The sequence below is a fragment of the Struthio camelus genome, chromosome 11 (genome assembly GCF_040807025.1).
Source record: "Struthio camelus isolate bStrCam1 chromosome 11, bStrCam1.hap1, whole genome shotgun sequence".
Taxonomy (NCBI): Eukaryota; Metazoa; Chordata; class Aves; order Struthioniformes; family Struthionidae; genus Struthio; species Struthio camelus.
In genome coordinates this window covers 7105324-7118733 of record NC_090952.1, presented here as the reverse complement: position 1 = coordinate 7118733, position 13410 = coordinate 7105324, and the positions used below count along the sequence as shown (strand labels likewise).

The 13410-nt window shown below is 38.6% G+C and overlaps 1 protein-coding gene across 4 annotated transcripts in view; it reads right to left on the bottom strand.

Moving 5' to 3' along the window:
* LOC104150916 (ubiquitin carboxyl-terminal hydrolase 12) overlaps positions 1–13410 on the bottom strand; it is a 31121-nt gene that overhangs the window by 3193 nt on the left and 14518 nt on the right. For 2 of the 4 annotated variants that reach the window (XM_068956869.1, XM_009685430.2), the window contains exons 3-8: positions 9932–10145; positions 8809–9035; positions 7506–7582; positions 6891–6974; positions 6086–6283; positions 4025–4103 (exon numbers count right to left, since the gene is read on the bottom strand). In XM_068956869.1, coding sequence (XP_068812970.1) covers positions 4025–4103; positions 6086–6283; positions 6891–6974; positions 7506–7582; positions 8809–9035; positions 9932–10145 — 879 coding nt within the window. The remainder of the gene's footprint in view (positions 1–4024; positions 4104–6085; positions 6284–6890; positions 6975–7505; positions 7583–8808; positions 9036–9931; positions 10146–13410) is intronic. The other 2 variants (XM_068956871.1, XM_068956870.1) reach the window with 2 other exon arrangements.

Sequence of the window (13410 nt, the reverse complement as noted above, 5' to 3'; positions counted from 1 at the left end):
ACTCCTGAGAACGGCTGGTTTCACATTACTGAATTTGATTCTGCGATCAGGGGAGAGCAAGTGCAGAGATTGAAGCACTGAAATAAAACACTCGCAATGACCTGTATTACTCAGCAGCCCACTGTGTTTTAATATTTTAAAACACCTTTAAGACTCTGGATCCACAGAAACGATCGGCTGAAGTAGCCCGACACTGATGTGGAGGACCAATGGGAGACTGGCCTGGAATTAGCAAAGCAACTTCTCCTTTTATTCCCCAAGGAATAAAATTGAGGAAGGAAAAAAAAAAGTTCAGAATATTAGAGAGACACTGGGATGATCAAAGAACTCCTCTGTTTTGACTGGGAGAGGGAGCAGCAGAGACCAACCTCTGCCTACATTTCAGAGGAAGGGACCACGCTATGGCTCCTTCAAAGAGCCTCCTCTGCTGCAGAATCCACTTGGCAGCATGCTGAATCCCTGCTCACTGAGCGGACTTTAGCATCACCAGCAAACCCAAAAGCATTGGTTTTTTTAAGTGGCACTGTCAAACAACCTGCAAGTTTAGGCCATTCTTTCCCTATCCCTTTTGAAGCACTGCATATGAGAAAAATAGGCATAGTCAGTAAGTTTCCAGAAGATGTATCAACTCCAAGACATAACAGCAGAAAATTCTCCTTTGAATAGCTTGGTCAGACACCTTCCGTTAAAATAATTTTGGGGGGAAAAAAAAAAAAAAAAGCAGCTGCTTTGTCTTTCTCTCTCCATTTGAAGACTTCAGAGAAGTTGAAATACTGCAGGGAGGGCTTTAGGACTTCCACACAATTTATTAACATAATGCATGTCTACTGCTAACTGTTAGATACGTATTTTAATAGAAAAACAGCAAAAGAATATTCTTTAGTCCTTGTAATGTATTTAGCAGACAACTCAAACATTTTACTAACTTGCCATGTAATCAAGTCCATTTCCACTACTCTTTCCACTCATTCTGAATGCAACTCAACATCTTATATAGATTAATTCATTCTATAGATATTTTTAGTTTGTTTTATCATGGCAAACTGACTTCCTTTTTCAATTCCACTATCCACAGAAAACACAGTGGAAACGAGAAGATTATACAGACCTCCTTCTTCCTCTGTCCTCAGCTTGCTACGTATGCTGTGGACAACAAAGTTTTAGCCAGTTGCGGTTTTTAAGTGATAAAGAGTTGGTCGTTTCACAACTACATTTAAGATTGCAAAGCCTCACCTGGCATTAAGATGGTTTTTCATGTTACTGAGCTTTGCTTTCCTTTGCACATTTCTACACAATTATCTGAGTTTCCCAAAGCAAATCTTTTCCCTGTGTACCATTCACAACACAGCTGAATGCTGCAAATCTCTGACAAATTTTTAAGCTAAGATATATAATCATTCTCACCCTTTTCTCAATTTGGAGAGCTCCTTGGATAGACACTTCTCCCTCCGTTTCAGATAAACATAGTCACTGTGATGTATCGCTTAGTTGCTCTAATGACAACTTGCCAAACCAACCACAGATCGCTTACTCAGGTTTCTCAATTACTTCGCTTGGCACACTATCCCCTTTGAACTGATGCGCCCCTTGGATTTGGCAAAATTGCTTTTCACATACGCTGTAGTATGTTTTGTTATCAACTGTCTTCAGTTTTAATTGAAAACCGACCTTCCAATCAAACCCAAATAGAGAAATACGACTTCACCACTTCCATGGCATTCAACAGAGCAGTGAGAGTAAAGTACTTCCTGTTGACACTTCAGAGCTATTAACTCACATCACTTATCAAAAATACAACAAAGCTTTTCAACTGTACGGAAGGGGGAAACGTTTTCTCCTGCGCTGTGTTACACTTTTAGCATCTATATAACAATATAGATATATATACAGGAACAAGAGCTTTGGACTCATCTTCTCAAGTCTGCTGACTAGTACTTGTTTCACTATGCACCCAGTTCATAGTTAGAATGTTAAGCGTCCAAAGCTTTAAAAAACAAAATTGTTTGCCTGTTCTGTGAGTCTCTGAAGAGTAGGAGGCTTCCCTGGTGAGCCCCCCAAACATCTCCATAATTCACATTTTAGGGGTTTTGGAGCCACTCAATTTTTGAGGACAACTTCTGGATTGTGATACACAGCAATACATTTCCTCTGCTGTCACCTTAACGCCAATCACAAATAGTTTGAAAACAGTACTTGGTTATCTTCAGAATAGATGTTTAAATCTCTTTGGGCAGCAGATGGAACTGGTAACAGCAGTTACAGCTTCGCTTTATTTTTTCAGTAAAAGCTAGAGTAGAAGTCGATCTCCAGAGCTGAGGACTAAGGAGAAAGAAGAGATGAGCAAAACTGCAGCTACTTCCTCTAGCAGCCGGTATTATCAGCAGTCTCCACTACTCTGTTCCCCTTGATCACCGAATCACCAGAAATTCAGGTGAGTTCTAGAGAGTCTAGGCAAGAGAACAGGTGATACTTCCTAGGCAGAGGAAAGTGAGAGCGTCATGCTTAGCAAACACTTGGAAGGCAAGAGCAGATATGATGGGTAGTCAGAGAAAAAATCCTCTGGGACAAACCCAGTAGGTTTATGCTACACTACTTGTTTATGCTACACTAATCCAAAGTGGTTCAAGGAGCAACTCTGTTCCTATGAAAGGTCCAATGATAAGACTCCTATGCAAAACTCTTGCATGCAATTTTTCATGCCCACCACGAGGAAGAAAAACAAAGCCTAACTTTTATAGAAAACAAAGACCATGCGCACACAGCAAAAGCTCAAAGGAGAAACACTGAAAAACACAAAAAGTAGAAATTTCAGATCAAAGAGCTTTATTTTTACAGCATTTTTAGTGAACTCTGTTAAAATGAAATTGGAAAAAAAGAAAAAAAAAAAAGCCATGACTGAAGTTAGAAAAGCAACTTAAGAAAAAAGCATCCCTCCAGGAGAAGAACTACATTCTACCTTCCTTGTGACAGCTCCTTGAATTTATTATCCAATACCAGGCGGTACACATGTAAAAGCTCTGTTTTGATACATCTATAAAACTGCCAACAGTGTTTGGAGATAAAAAGGAATTTTGTTTCAACCTATAAGCTACTATTCAACATAGAAGTGATTGACAGAAAACAAATAAAGAACAGCAAGACAGTTATTTTATAGCTACTTCTAAAATGACAAGCTTATCTCCTGGATGGAAAAGACGGTGAATGTTTACATTTAAAATATTAAGGTGAGCATTATTTTCAGAAATGGCGGAAGTGTGTAATTATGTCAGCTACGACAGAGGAAAGTAACACTCAGAATATAATAAACGGGGAAAGATAACTCGCCGTAGTCATATAAGCTGTCCAAATCACTAGGCAGTCACTCCTAACGCTCAAAAATTAGCCAAAGATTAAGAAGAAAAAAGAAAAAGCTATAACATCTCTTTATTTCAGCACAAGCAAGGATCTTGCACATTGAGACACTTCGCATCAGGCCCTGAACCTGATCATGAGATCTCAGAGGCAAACAGTACATTTTCACCTTTATATAGAGAGAGCAGTTCTATTGTGCTGTTTGATATGTGGTTGATAACTATGTGAAAGATATGGATGTATAAATATTCTGGATATCCGTATTTATAGATATGTTAATAGTAAAGTTAAGGAACAGCTTGCTTGAGTACAATCTTTAAACATAGTCACCAATGGTCCAAACGTCTATGTGTATCCTTAGGATCTAACCACCACAGGCCTCCAAAATCTTTTTCACACTCTTTCTACAGTCCTATTTGTTGGGGGCAACTGTCTACATAAAAGTTTAAAAAAACTTAATGTAGCAATGAAATACAACTGTCACAAAGACGCCTAGAGGTAGGCAGAAATGTAAAGATTTGATACGCTCAAAGTCCGTGCAGTATTTCAGACTGAACAGCCGCACATCAGCCTAGGTCTTAGCTGTCAATACAGCCTTCAGGTTGGTTTGCCAGCCACGGAGCTGGAGAGTGATGCTGTCTACACCGTTTTCACTATGGAAAAGCATACCTACCTCTACAATGTCATCATCAAACAGCAACCAAAAGCCATGGCTCTTCACAATGGTGATATAATGTCCACGATTTGGACCACTGCCAGAAAAAGGATTGAAAATATATTACTGTTGCGCCTACAGAGGCAGGACCCACTGCTTTCCCAAGTGATTGCAGCTGTTACTGGCAGAGTTAGATTCCCCATCTTTTAATGTTGTCTAACACCACCCATAAGACTGTTTAGGTTCTTAGACTTTGCCAAATTGCTTGAACTAAAATTTCCATCTTCGCCACTTGCCAAATACGTTCAAGTCAAAATATACAATTTTATAAATATTTCAGATAGTCATTCACATATTTCAAAAGACATAATTAAAAACCAGTTATTTCAATCGCTGTTTTGTCACACTCATGACTATTGAGTATTTCGACCATTATAACTGGTTGAAATACTTTATTTGCAAACGCCAAACTTGTCTGGAGACTTTTTTTTCAAATACTGAGCGTGCCTCAGCCTGTGGATGACTGGGGATGGGCTTTCTGCGACTGCTGCTCCTAGTTCCTGTGGCAGTCTCCCAGGCTGATTCCTACATCCTGAATGCTTACCCTGATGCAAAAGGACAACAAAACGACCTAACTCAAAGGGGGAAGGATCGATAGACAGAGTAAAGGCAGGCAGACAGCCCTAAAAAAAGTATTAGTTTAGGATAAGAAACGGTATGCAAAGAATAACATGAGCTCTCCATCTACTAACCTCCAACTTTGAGAGCACAATTCAGAAACAATGAAAAAAAAGATTTTTCCTTTTAATTTTTCTGGCTTTACTTTTCGCTTAGAAGCTAAATAAGACTTTAAAACAAGATACATTTATATGGCCTTTATGCTACTTCTCTAGTTTTCAGAATTATTGATGTACTTAAACACAATACCTGTCACAGAACTAAACTGGTTTAGAGTCAGTAAATGAAAAGTAAAATTAAGAAAACAAAATATTTTAAATAAGTTCTGAAAACTCATCTACTTGGAAAACAACATCTAAAGTCTTTGGTAAGTTCTTCGTAAGAATTAAAAGCAGAAGAGTCACATGGGACCCCTAAAAGCCTCATCATACAAGTCAACAGCTTTGAGAACAAAAAGCTAAGCCACACACCTAACACATTTAACGTTATTAATCGCCACTTCTTTACATTGCTAAAACAAAAATATAGTTACAGGTGTAGCAAATTAAGAATCTATAGAAAATGCACAGGAAGGATTCTTAATACGGTAAAAATAAATCCAAAAATAGCACAACTGTACACAACAGAAACAAGTTAGAATTGCATAGCTTACTTGTGCTAAATCTACGCAACACCAGCGTGTTGATCCTATTGTCATTCCTCGCAATACAGATGTTTCAAAACACTTCTGCATGCTGCAGCAACTTCCTGTGACTTTGAAATTCACTGTTCCAAAAGGCAGATGTAAACATTTTTTCTGACCTCCATGACTGCTTTTTTCTTAAAAGTGCTTAATCTTTGTTCTTCTTTGATATTCAAACAGAATTAAAACCACTATAACAAAAAAGGCTTTAACCAAGCCCTATAAAGGGTATAAAGTTATTTTAAAAAAAAGCAGTACACTGTTTATTCCACTTGGTGGCGCTAGCTTCTAAAAAAACCTTTAATGGTTTAGCAAGTGGCAACAAGGGATCTATAAATTAATTCTATTTTAGTCAGTGCTTTTCCAAAATTTGTTTTTATTTCATTTATTTTTCCTGGAAAGCAGGGGTTTTTTTTTGTTTTTGTACTTTTAAGACTGCTCTTACTTTCCTAAGGCTCACAGACACAACTTGTCTGAATCGCCAGCACATCTGAGAGCTGAGAAAAGAGCAAGCCTGCGACTGTGTGCTCTGAAAGCAAAATTTAAAGTGTTGCTAAGTAAATATATATTCTAAATACTTTCAGACAAACAGCTCTGATGCTGCTCAGCATACTCCCATATTGTCAGCCACTGTACTGTCATACAATAGCATACGAATGACCGACTCGCTTTAAACGTCAAGGAAAGGCTTTTAAGGTCCAGAAAGCACAGAGACATACCTGCCACAGTGAACAACTACAGCCACAAGGTCATACATTCTGTCAGGATTTGTAGCATCTCCTGAAGTGTTAAAGAGCCGGAGCTCCAAGGGAAAGACTACACGGTAGGAGAGTTTGGTATATCGATGCAGCTGGTCCATGTATTTGAACCTTTTTAAGTGCAGAGCTAGAATCATGGGCAACTTTTTCACTCTCATTCTGAACCATAAAAATAGGTTAAACAAAGAACAAGGTATTAGCAGATCACCTAAAACAGAGCTTTGTTCTAAAACTATTTCAATATGGTCTTGAAGAAGCTTCTTAAAACCCATCTAAAAAGCTGATGAAGATTTTTAAAAGGCTGCTTTCTCATGTATGTTTTGGTGAGAATGGGCAACATTTACTTGGAAAGATTAATAACGTAACTGATATCTGACTGCAGAACAGCTGTTTGTCATCATATCAAGGGAAAGAAGGGGATGGAATAAATCTCCGTCTTGGCGCTCTAGCTCCTGCCAAGTAAGATTTTTGCATATAGTGCTCGGAGAAAGCAGGGAGGATTCTCTTCAGTGGCTTTGAGCTGATTAACGCTAATGGGCGAGAAAAAGTATGTCTCGAAGCACCACAGAGAGGAATATTAAATTAACCCCTCCATTTCTCTCCGGTAAGGTTGCTACAGTTACCTGTTTTCTCCATAGAGATACTTTTCCTTACCCTCCTTCCCCGCCAAACACAGACCTAAGTAGTCTTGCATCTTTTTACTGATTTCACATTTGACTCATATATTAAGAGAACATTTACATTAGCCCAAATATTTAAACCTTACCTCTTCTGTGCTTCCTGTTTACTGCGGCACTGCTCACAATAGTATTTATATTCACTGCACAGAGTTTCAGTATTACTAAACCCTCTGTGGAAATGAAGGCGAAAAAAAAGTCAAATAGGCAGGAATATTCAGTCAGACCATCCCGTTTAAAGTTATTCCTAATACGGCCGAGAAAACAGTACACACAGAAAATGAAATCCCTCTTATTCACATCGCTCATATCTCCCAAATGCTTCTAAGCTGCATTTGTCTCAGTCTTGGGCTGTGCTATCAACGCTCAACTAGAAAAAGCTGGAAACGACTCTCTCCAGAACACCAACTAGTTTCTAGAGAGGAATCAAACAAGACACAGCAATAAGGTAATAGGTTTTGCTTCCATTCCATATTTTACTTGGTGCTAGACATGAAATTTTAGAACCTATAACCACCAGCCATTGACTAGCCAAAGTCTGGGTTATCTTTTAGTAAACACCAAGAAAACAGCAGACTCAATAAGCATGATAAAGATAACATCAACAACACTCTGCAACTGTTGCACAACAGAGCAACTAACTCAGCTTCTTCCCTTCTGACCAAGTGCAGTTTTTTCCTCCACCCCACAACATTTCCATTTACCTTAAACAGTGTGTAATTGATGTATTTTGTTCCACATCAACCGATAGATCCAGAAAGTCTTCATCTTTGCTACTAACCTTGAAAAAAAAAATAAGAAGAAATATTTCATAACAGTTTGGAATCTGGCAGGTTTTAGAATTGCTTTAAGCTCCTGGAATAGTGCAATGTCCTGCTTGCAAACAGACAGATGTGTGATTTTTACAAATACACACAGAGGTCCTTTCTTGAAGAAAACTAAAAGTGAACAAATAATCTGATGTGTAGTTATAATCCAAAATGGAATATCTTAAAAAAGAAAATAAACAGGAAAAAAATGGAAAATAAAGCCTTCCTTGCAAAACATATCTCTCCCTCTCGAGCCTTCAAGACACATCTGCTTACTTCACTGGCAAAAACAAGTTCTTACCACTGAGAGCTCTCAGAGCTGGAGAAGCTTTAACTGTTCCACTGTTTTGAAGACTAATATAGCTTTCTGCTGCATTTCGGAGTCTAACAGCAGATCTTATATGAAACGCAGAAACAGCTGGGTTTTCGTTTAAATCCTAGGATGGGTTAGAAAACATCTTTCCATTTGTGGAACAGGCACATTTAATCTCAGAATTCTTGAGACAGAATCTAACTAATGCCATTTTTAGAATTTCTATTCACCATATAGCCATAATTCTAGATTTAAAATGCCAAGAGTAGTCGCTTCATTTGTAATCATTTCTCTTTTCTTCTCTCCCCATCTGTGTGGTTTTTCTTCCCTTTTCTTTTTTTTTCCCTCTTTCCGAAATATTATTTAATCGAAGCAGCACATGACTAACTACAAATTCCTGGTCTGAAGGTGGTGTGGTTCTTCTAATTTTAGACTTCTGGCACTTCTCTTGCTGTCAAATAGAGTGGCTATGGATCAGCACCAAGAAGCACAGACTTTCATTTTAAGAATCATTAAATTCAGTTAATCCCAGAGTTAAATAAATAGTGAGTAACTCTCATGTATAAACACAACATAAACTATCAATCACTGACACAAAAAATAACATGAAGACAAAAAGGCAGCTCATATCAGCCAGGTGCAGACTGCCTTGATGGAAACAGGGAGGAGGAATAGAAAAAACACTATGCTTTTTCTGAGAAACATACCTTAATGAGCATTGGTTTGAACATAGAGGTGATAGTCATAAAATACGCTATGCTCCATATTTTAATAGAGTGCAAATTCATCTATCCTAATAAATGAAAAAGTGTGCTTAGTATTAGGGAAAACGATCCAGAACCTGTGAAAAAAATCTAAAGAGATTTTGTTTTGTTTTAAACGTACAGCCTCACAGTTAAGACATCTGGTTTCATTGGTTAGTGTTCCTTGGAAGATTTCATGGACCCACGTCAGATCAGTCTTGTCTCCTTCTTCACTCTCGATGCTGCCATTCTGGAGTTTGCCGTTCTGCTTCTCCTGCTTTTTCTCTTCTTGTAGTAAATCAGCAATAGTGTTAAGTAGGTAGTTTAGGAACTCATGTGCATCCTGCTGCATATAATTATCAAATAATTCTGGAAAGGAAAAGAACAGGGAAAAATGGAAAAACACAGATGCTTTAAAATATCAAGTTACTGTGCATGCCCTTTCCCCTTCTCTACTCTATTATATGACTCTCAAAATTTTGGGGTACGCTGCTGTGGTCCTAGCAACGGATATTAGATTACTCTTACTTATTTCTCAGGTTGCAACAAACAGACAGATAGCTGAAAGATTATATAAACGAAACTTCGGGCACTGCTTGGAACAGAAGAAAACCGTGCCTTTCTTCCCCTTGGTGAGAAGGGGAGAAATAAAGAAATTCATATGCGTTGCCTTGGGCCGTCAGTTCATTAAGTCCAGCACCAAGGCGCAAAAATTCCCACATTAACATAAGTCTGTTACCTTTTCGAGTCCAAACAGAGATGATAAATCAACATATAGCACTTTCCTTCACAAACTAGCCCTGGGAAATAACCGCCAATTCTCATCATAAAGTATTCATACTACCACAAATGTAAGAAAGGAGGTTAAAAGTACATAAGTCTCCTCAGAGACTTTAATTTTGACCAACTGTGCGAGGTCTAACTGGCACCTGATAACTTCTGGCACAACCCACAGCGTGCAGACTTGCAGCAGACCTCCAGAGTTCATTATGCCAACACAGAATAACTGGAGCACTGAGATTTCGGTACACAAAGACATCTAGATAATCCTTCTATGACAGAGCACAGTTAATTCTGATATAATCGCTCTTCCTATGCCACAGAGGTGGTGAAATTCACACCACAAACTGGAGTTCAAAAATCTCTCAGAAATCTGTTAAAACTTGACGGTTTGGACTCACTTAAAAAGAAAATTGTGGCCACATTTTAATATGCTTAAATACTCAACGTTTACATCTGCATGAGGATTTCATTTACTCATTTACCATTTTCTTTCCTCAATCGGGAAATAAATTTCTTGGGTGGGATGACTCCCACCTTCTTCTTTTGCGTAGCGATACTGTTGAAGAGATCAGAGAGGCATGTCAGGAGGCTTTCCTTCTTTCGGGGCTGCACTTTGTATGCCAAAACTTTTTCCCGAAATGGACGACAAAAATAAAGTGCCTGTAAGACTGAGTTGCAGTAGCAGGTATTGCCGAACTGGTTAAAACAGAACAAAGGGAAAACAAACATTTTCATATTAGGTCTGTTAAAAAGAAACAAAAGAAAGAGGTCGCTCATGAAAAACGCCGTATATTACAAATGGGAAAATCATCTCCCAAAGTTCATTTTTGGGGGAAATACTAGTAGACGTTCACCAAAAGACTCGTCCTTGTTTCATCACAACCAGAAACAGCAAGAAAAGGAAGGGAAGACAGTAGTCACAACGGTGACACGCACAAATAAAACGGGAAACCACTGACATAAGCAAAAGCCAATTAAGGGCTCAGCACAGAATCAAAACTTCTGGAGACACAGCAGGCTGCCAGGCCTGGGCAGGGCGGATCCTGCTGCCACTGATGCAGAAAGGTGCCAGCGACACAGCGCAACTCAGGGACAGGCAAACAGGAGAGCGGGCAGACAGCATCCATCAGCATCACCGCATCTCTGCCTCCCAATTACATTACGGTAACAGGAGCTCAAGGCATTAACTCGTGTTTTAGATTTGCCTGCGTCAGATAGCAAAATTAGCTTTTTGAGATTAGCTAGCAAGGTGCATGTTAAATACTTCCTGTTTACAATGAAATCTTATGAAAAGCACATGATGCAGGCAAATGCAAAGAGCAGCTGTTTGACATCTGCCCTATCTGAAGGCAGCGTCATTTTGCGGAGAGGAGGCCAGCGATAACACCGCTTCCAGAGGCGGCGTTCCAGATTGCTTAACAAGGACTAACGCTTAAACCACTGAAAAATCACCTAAAGCTGCGTATCATCTAGAAGAAATACAGCATGCTTGAGTTTCCTCTCTGCAATTTATTGTGCAACTGTACTGTACAATGCTGTTGCTTCAAAAACGTTTTCGGGTTTTGGGATTTTAGGTTTGCCAGTCCCCAGGTACTCTGGTAACGCGCTTCTGTATCTTAAGCGCACTGAGGGCAAAATATTTAAAATAAACAAAATAAACATACAAATAATCTGATCACAGAACACGGATAATCATATTAAGCAGTACTCAGAGAATACGGACACTAGCGTTCACCAGAATTCGGTATAATTACTGTAGCAGAATGACTGCAAGTTAATAATCAGTTTGCTGACTGAGAGAAACAGAAAATTAAGAGTTTAACTCGCACAGCTCAAAAGGTTACAGCCTTACACATACATTAACATTAATTTTTACCATATGCAAACAACACGGAACAACAGTCAAAACTTATTCACATGAGCAAAACAAATATACGAGCTGAGCATGTGAATTAGGACAGAACCGAATTCATGTTTATTAGTGACCTAAAAAATGGAATAAACATCACAGTAATTAGATTTGCATGCAAGACAAAATAAGCAAGAGAAGTACGAAAATGAGTGAAGATCTGTCATGAGTAGACGCTTTGTCTTGGAACAATCATATCTAATATATTTGTCTATAATAATCCCAGAAAATAATTTTAAGAGACACAAGAAACTAGTAATTAACCTTGTTAAAAAAACCTGGGAGGTCATGGTGCTCCTTAAGTCAAAAAGTTTACAAAGTAAGCAGTCGGTGAGATTTTAGGATTGTATTTACGGAGAAAACACGTCAAAGGGTAAGAAATTCATCAGTTGTACATGTACAGCTTTGATGTTACCCACCGAGACGTTCTGAAAACCAAACGGAAGAGTTAAAGTTCAGTCCAAATAGTTTTAAAAACTTCTGACCGTCAGATGCAGGAGGCTTTGTAGCAGTCTTGAAGTGATATGACAAATAATATACCTTATGGAAAGTTTTAAATTTTACAAATGTCCTTCTAAACAGTATTTCAGCTTGCTTTGCTTGTTCCTATCGCTACATAACGGAGTAACGGGGAAGAACTTTTCTTCCTCCGATCCCTATCTTGCCTGTTCACATTTTAGATGTCACCACACGCCACGTACTTTGCAAAAAGACCATGTGACGCATTTAATTCAGAAATTCTGGCTTTTTCAATGTTAGAACAAAATCCTACTAACTTTCGCAAGGCCTTGAATCGCTCAAACTTTTGAGTAAATCAACTACTGATTTACCCTTCTCTGCATTATAGACAGTTCTCCAAAATAAACAAAGTTATTAGACAGCAGCGTTACAATTTTAACTTCAATCTGCTTGCATTCGGAAATACAACGTAGTCAGGTCTTCCCAGTCACGACCTTAATTTTGCTGGAAAAAGAGGGATGTGACCATTTGTCTTGGATTAAAAAACCCAGAAAAAACAGGCTGAAAAAGAGAGGTTGGCATGGCAAGTCTCAGTAGGCTGAATATCTGCAATCCTAGAGCGACAAGCACAGATCAAACAGACAATTCACGTGTATATGGTCTACGTGACCCAAAGTACAAAGGAAAAAGCAGGTACCAACACGTAAGTTTTAACAACTCTTTTTGTCACGGTTTCTCTGGTATAAATAAGTTTTTCAAACAGGTGCCAAAAATTTTTTTGCTTAAAACTGATTGTATTTAGAGTCAATATAATCTAATTTCAAAAAACGTTACACTTTCCATGTAAAATTAAAGTTTGAAGACTCACTCTAAGGCAAAAGTTTTTAAAATTGAAAAGCAAGACCAAATTCTAGAACTAAAAGCATTGTTCCATCCCTGGTACACTGCTGTTTCACACCACACACACTCCATTTTAACGACAGGATGTCAAAAGAAACGGTCAGACCCTTCCCCCCGCAACATAGACCCTGCGGTGGCTCTAGCAAACGTTTGACTGCAGGCAAGTTGGTTCAGCTCACTGATCCAAAGAGAAATCTAGCCCTTCAGAAAACCGGTCCTGGGTTCAGCACCTTTAGCGTGTGCTCAGCACAGGTACCAGTCCTGATGTAAAGGAGAAACACGAGTGGCAATACCTGTACGAGGAGTAAAGTGGGACTGCTTTGCGCAGCAGGCTTGCATTTGGATGGCATGAAATTACATTCTTTAAAGCTCTCCAATTCGTTTCAGCTCATTAAAGAGCTAGGAATAACTCAGGAAAAAGTTCTCCAGAACAGCAGCAGGAAAATGATTATCCCCGAGAAGTTCATCGCAAGAAATAAAGCACAACACTATTAGTCATATTTTGTCCTTCTAAACAGAGTATGCATGTGGGTAAAGTAACTCTGGTTATTTTTAGAATACTATTTTTTTCTTCACAGTATTCATCACTATGCTATTTATGTTGCAATTGGAGATGCCTTCCATTTTTCTCATTATGGTGCAAACCTCAGAAGCTTTGGAATGGCCATTAACACCATACTTAAGGAACATAAT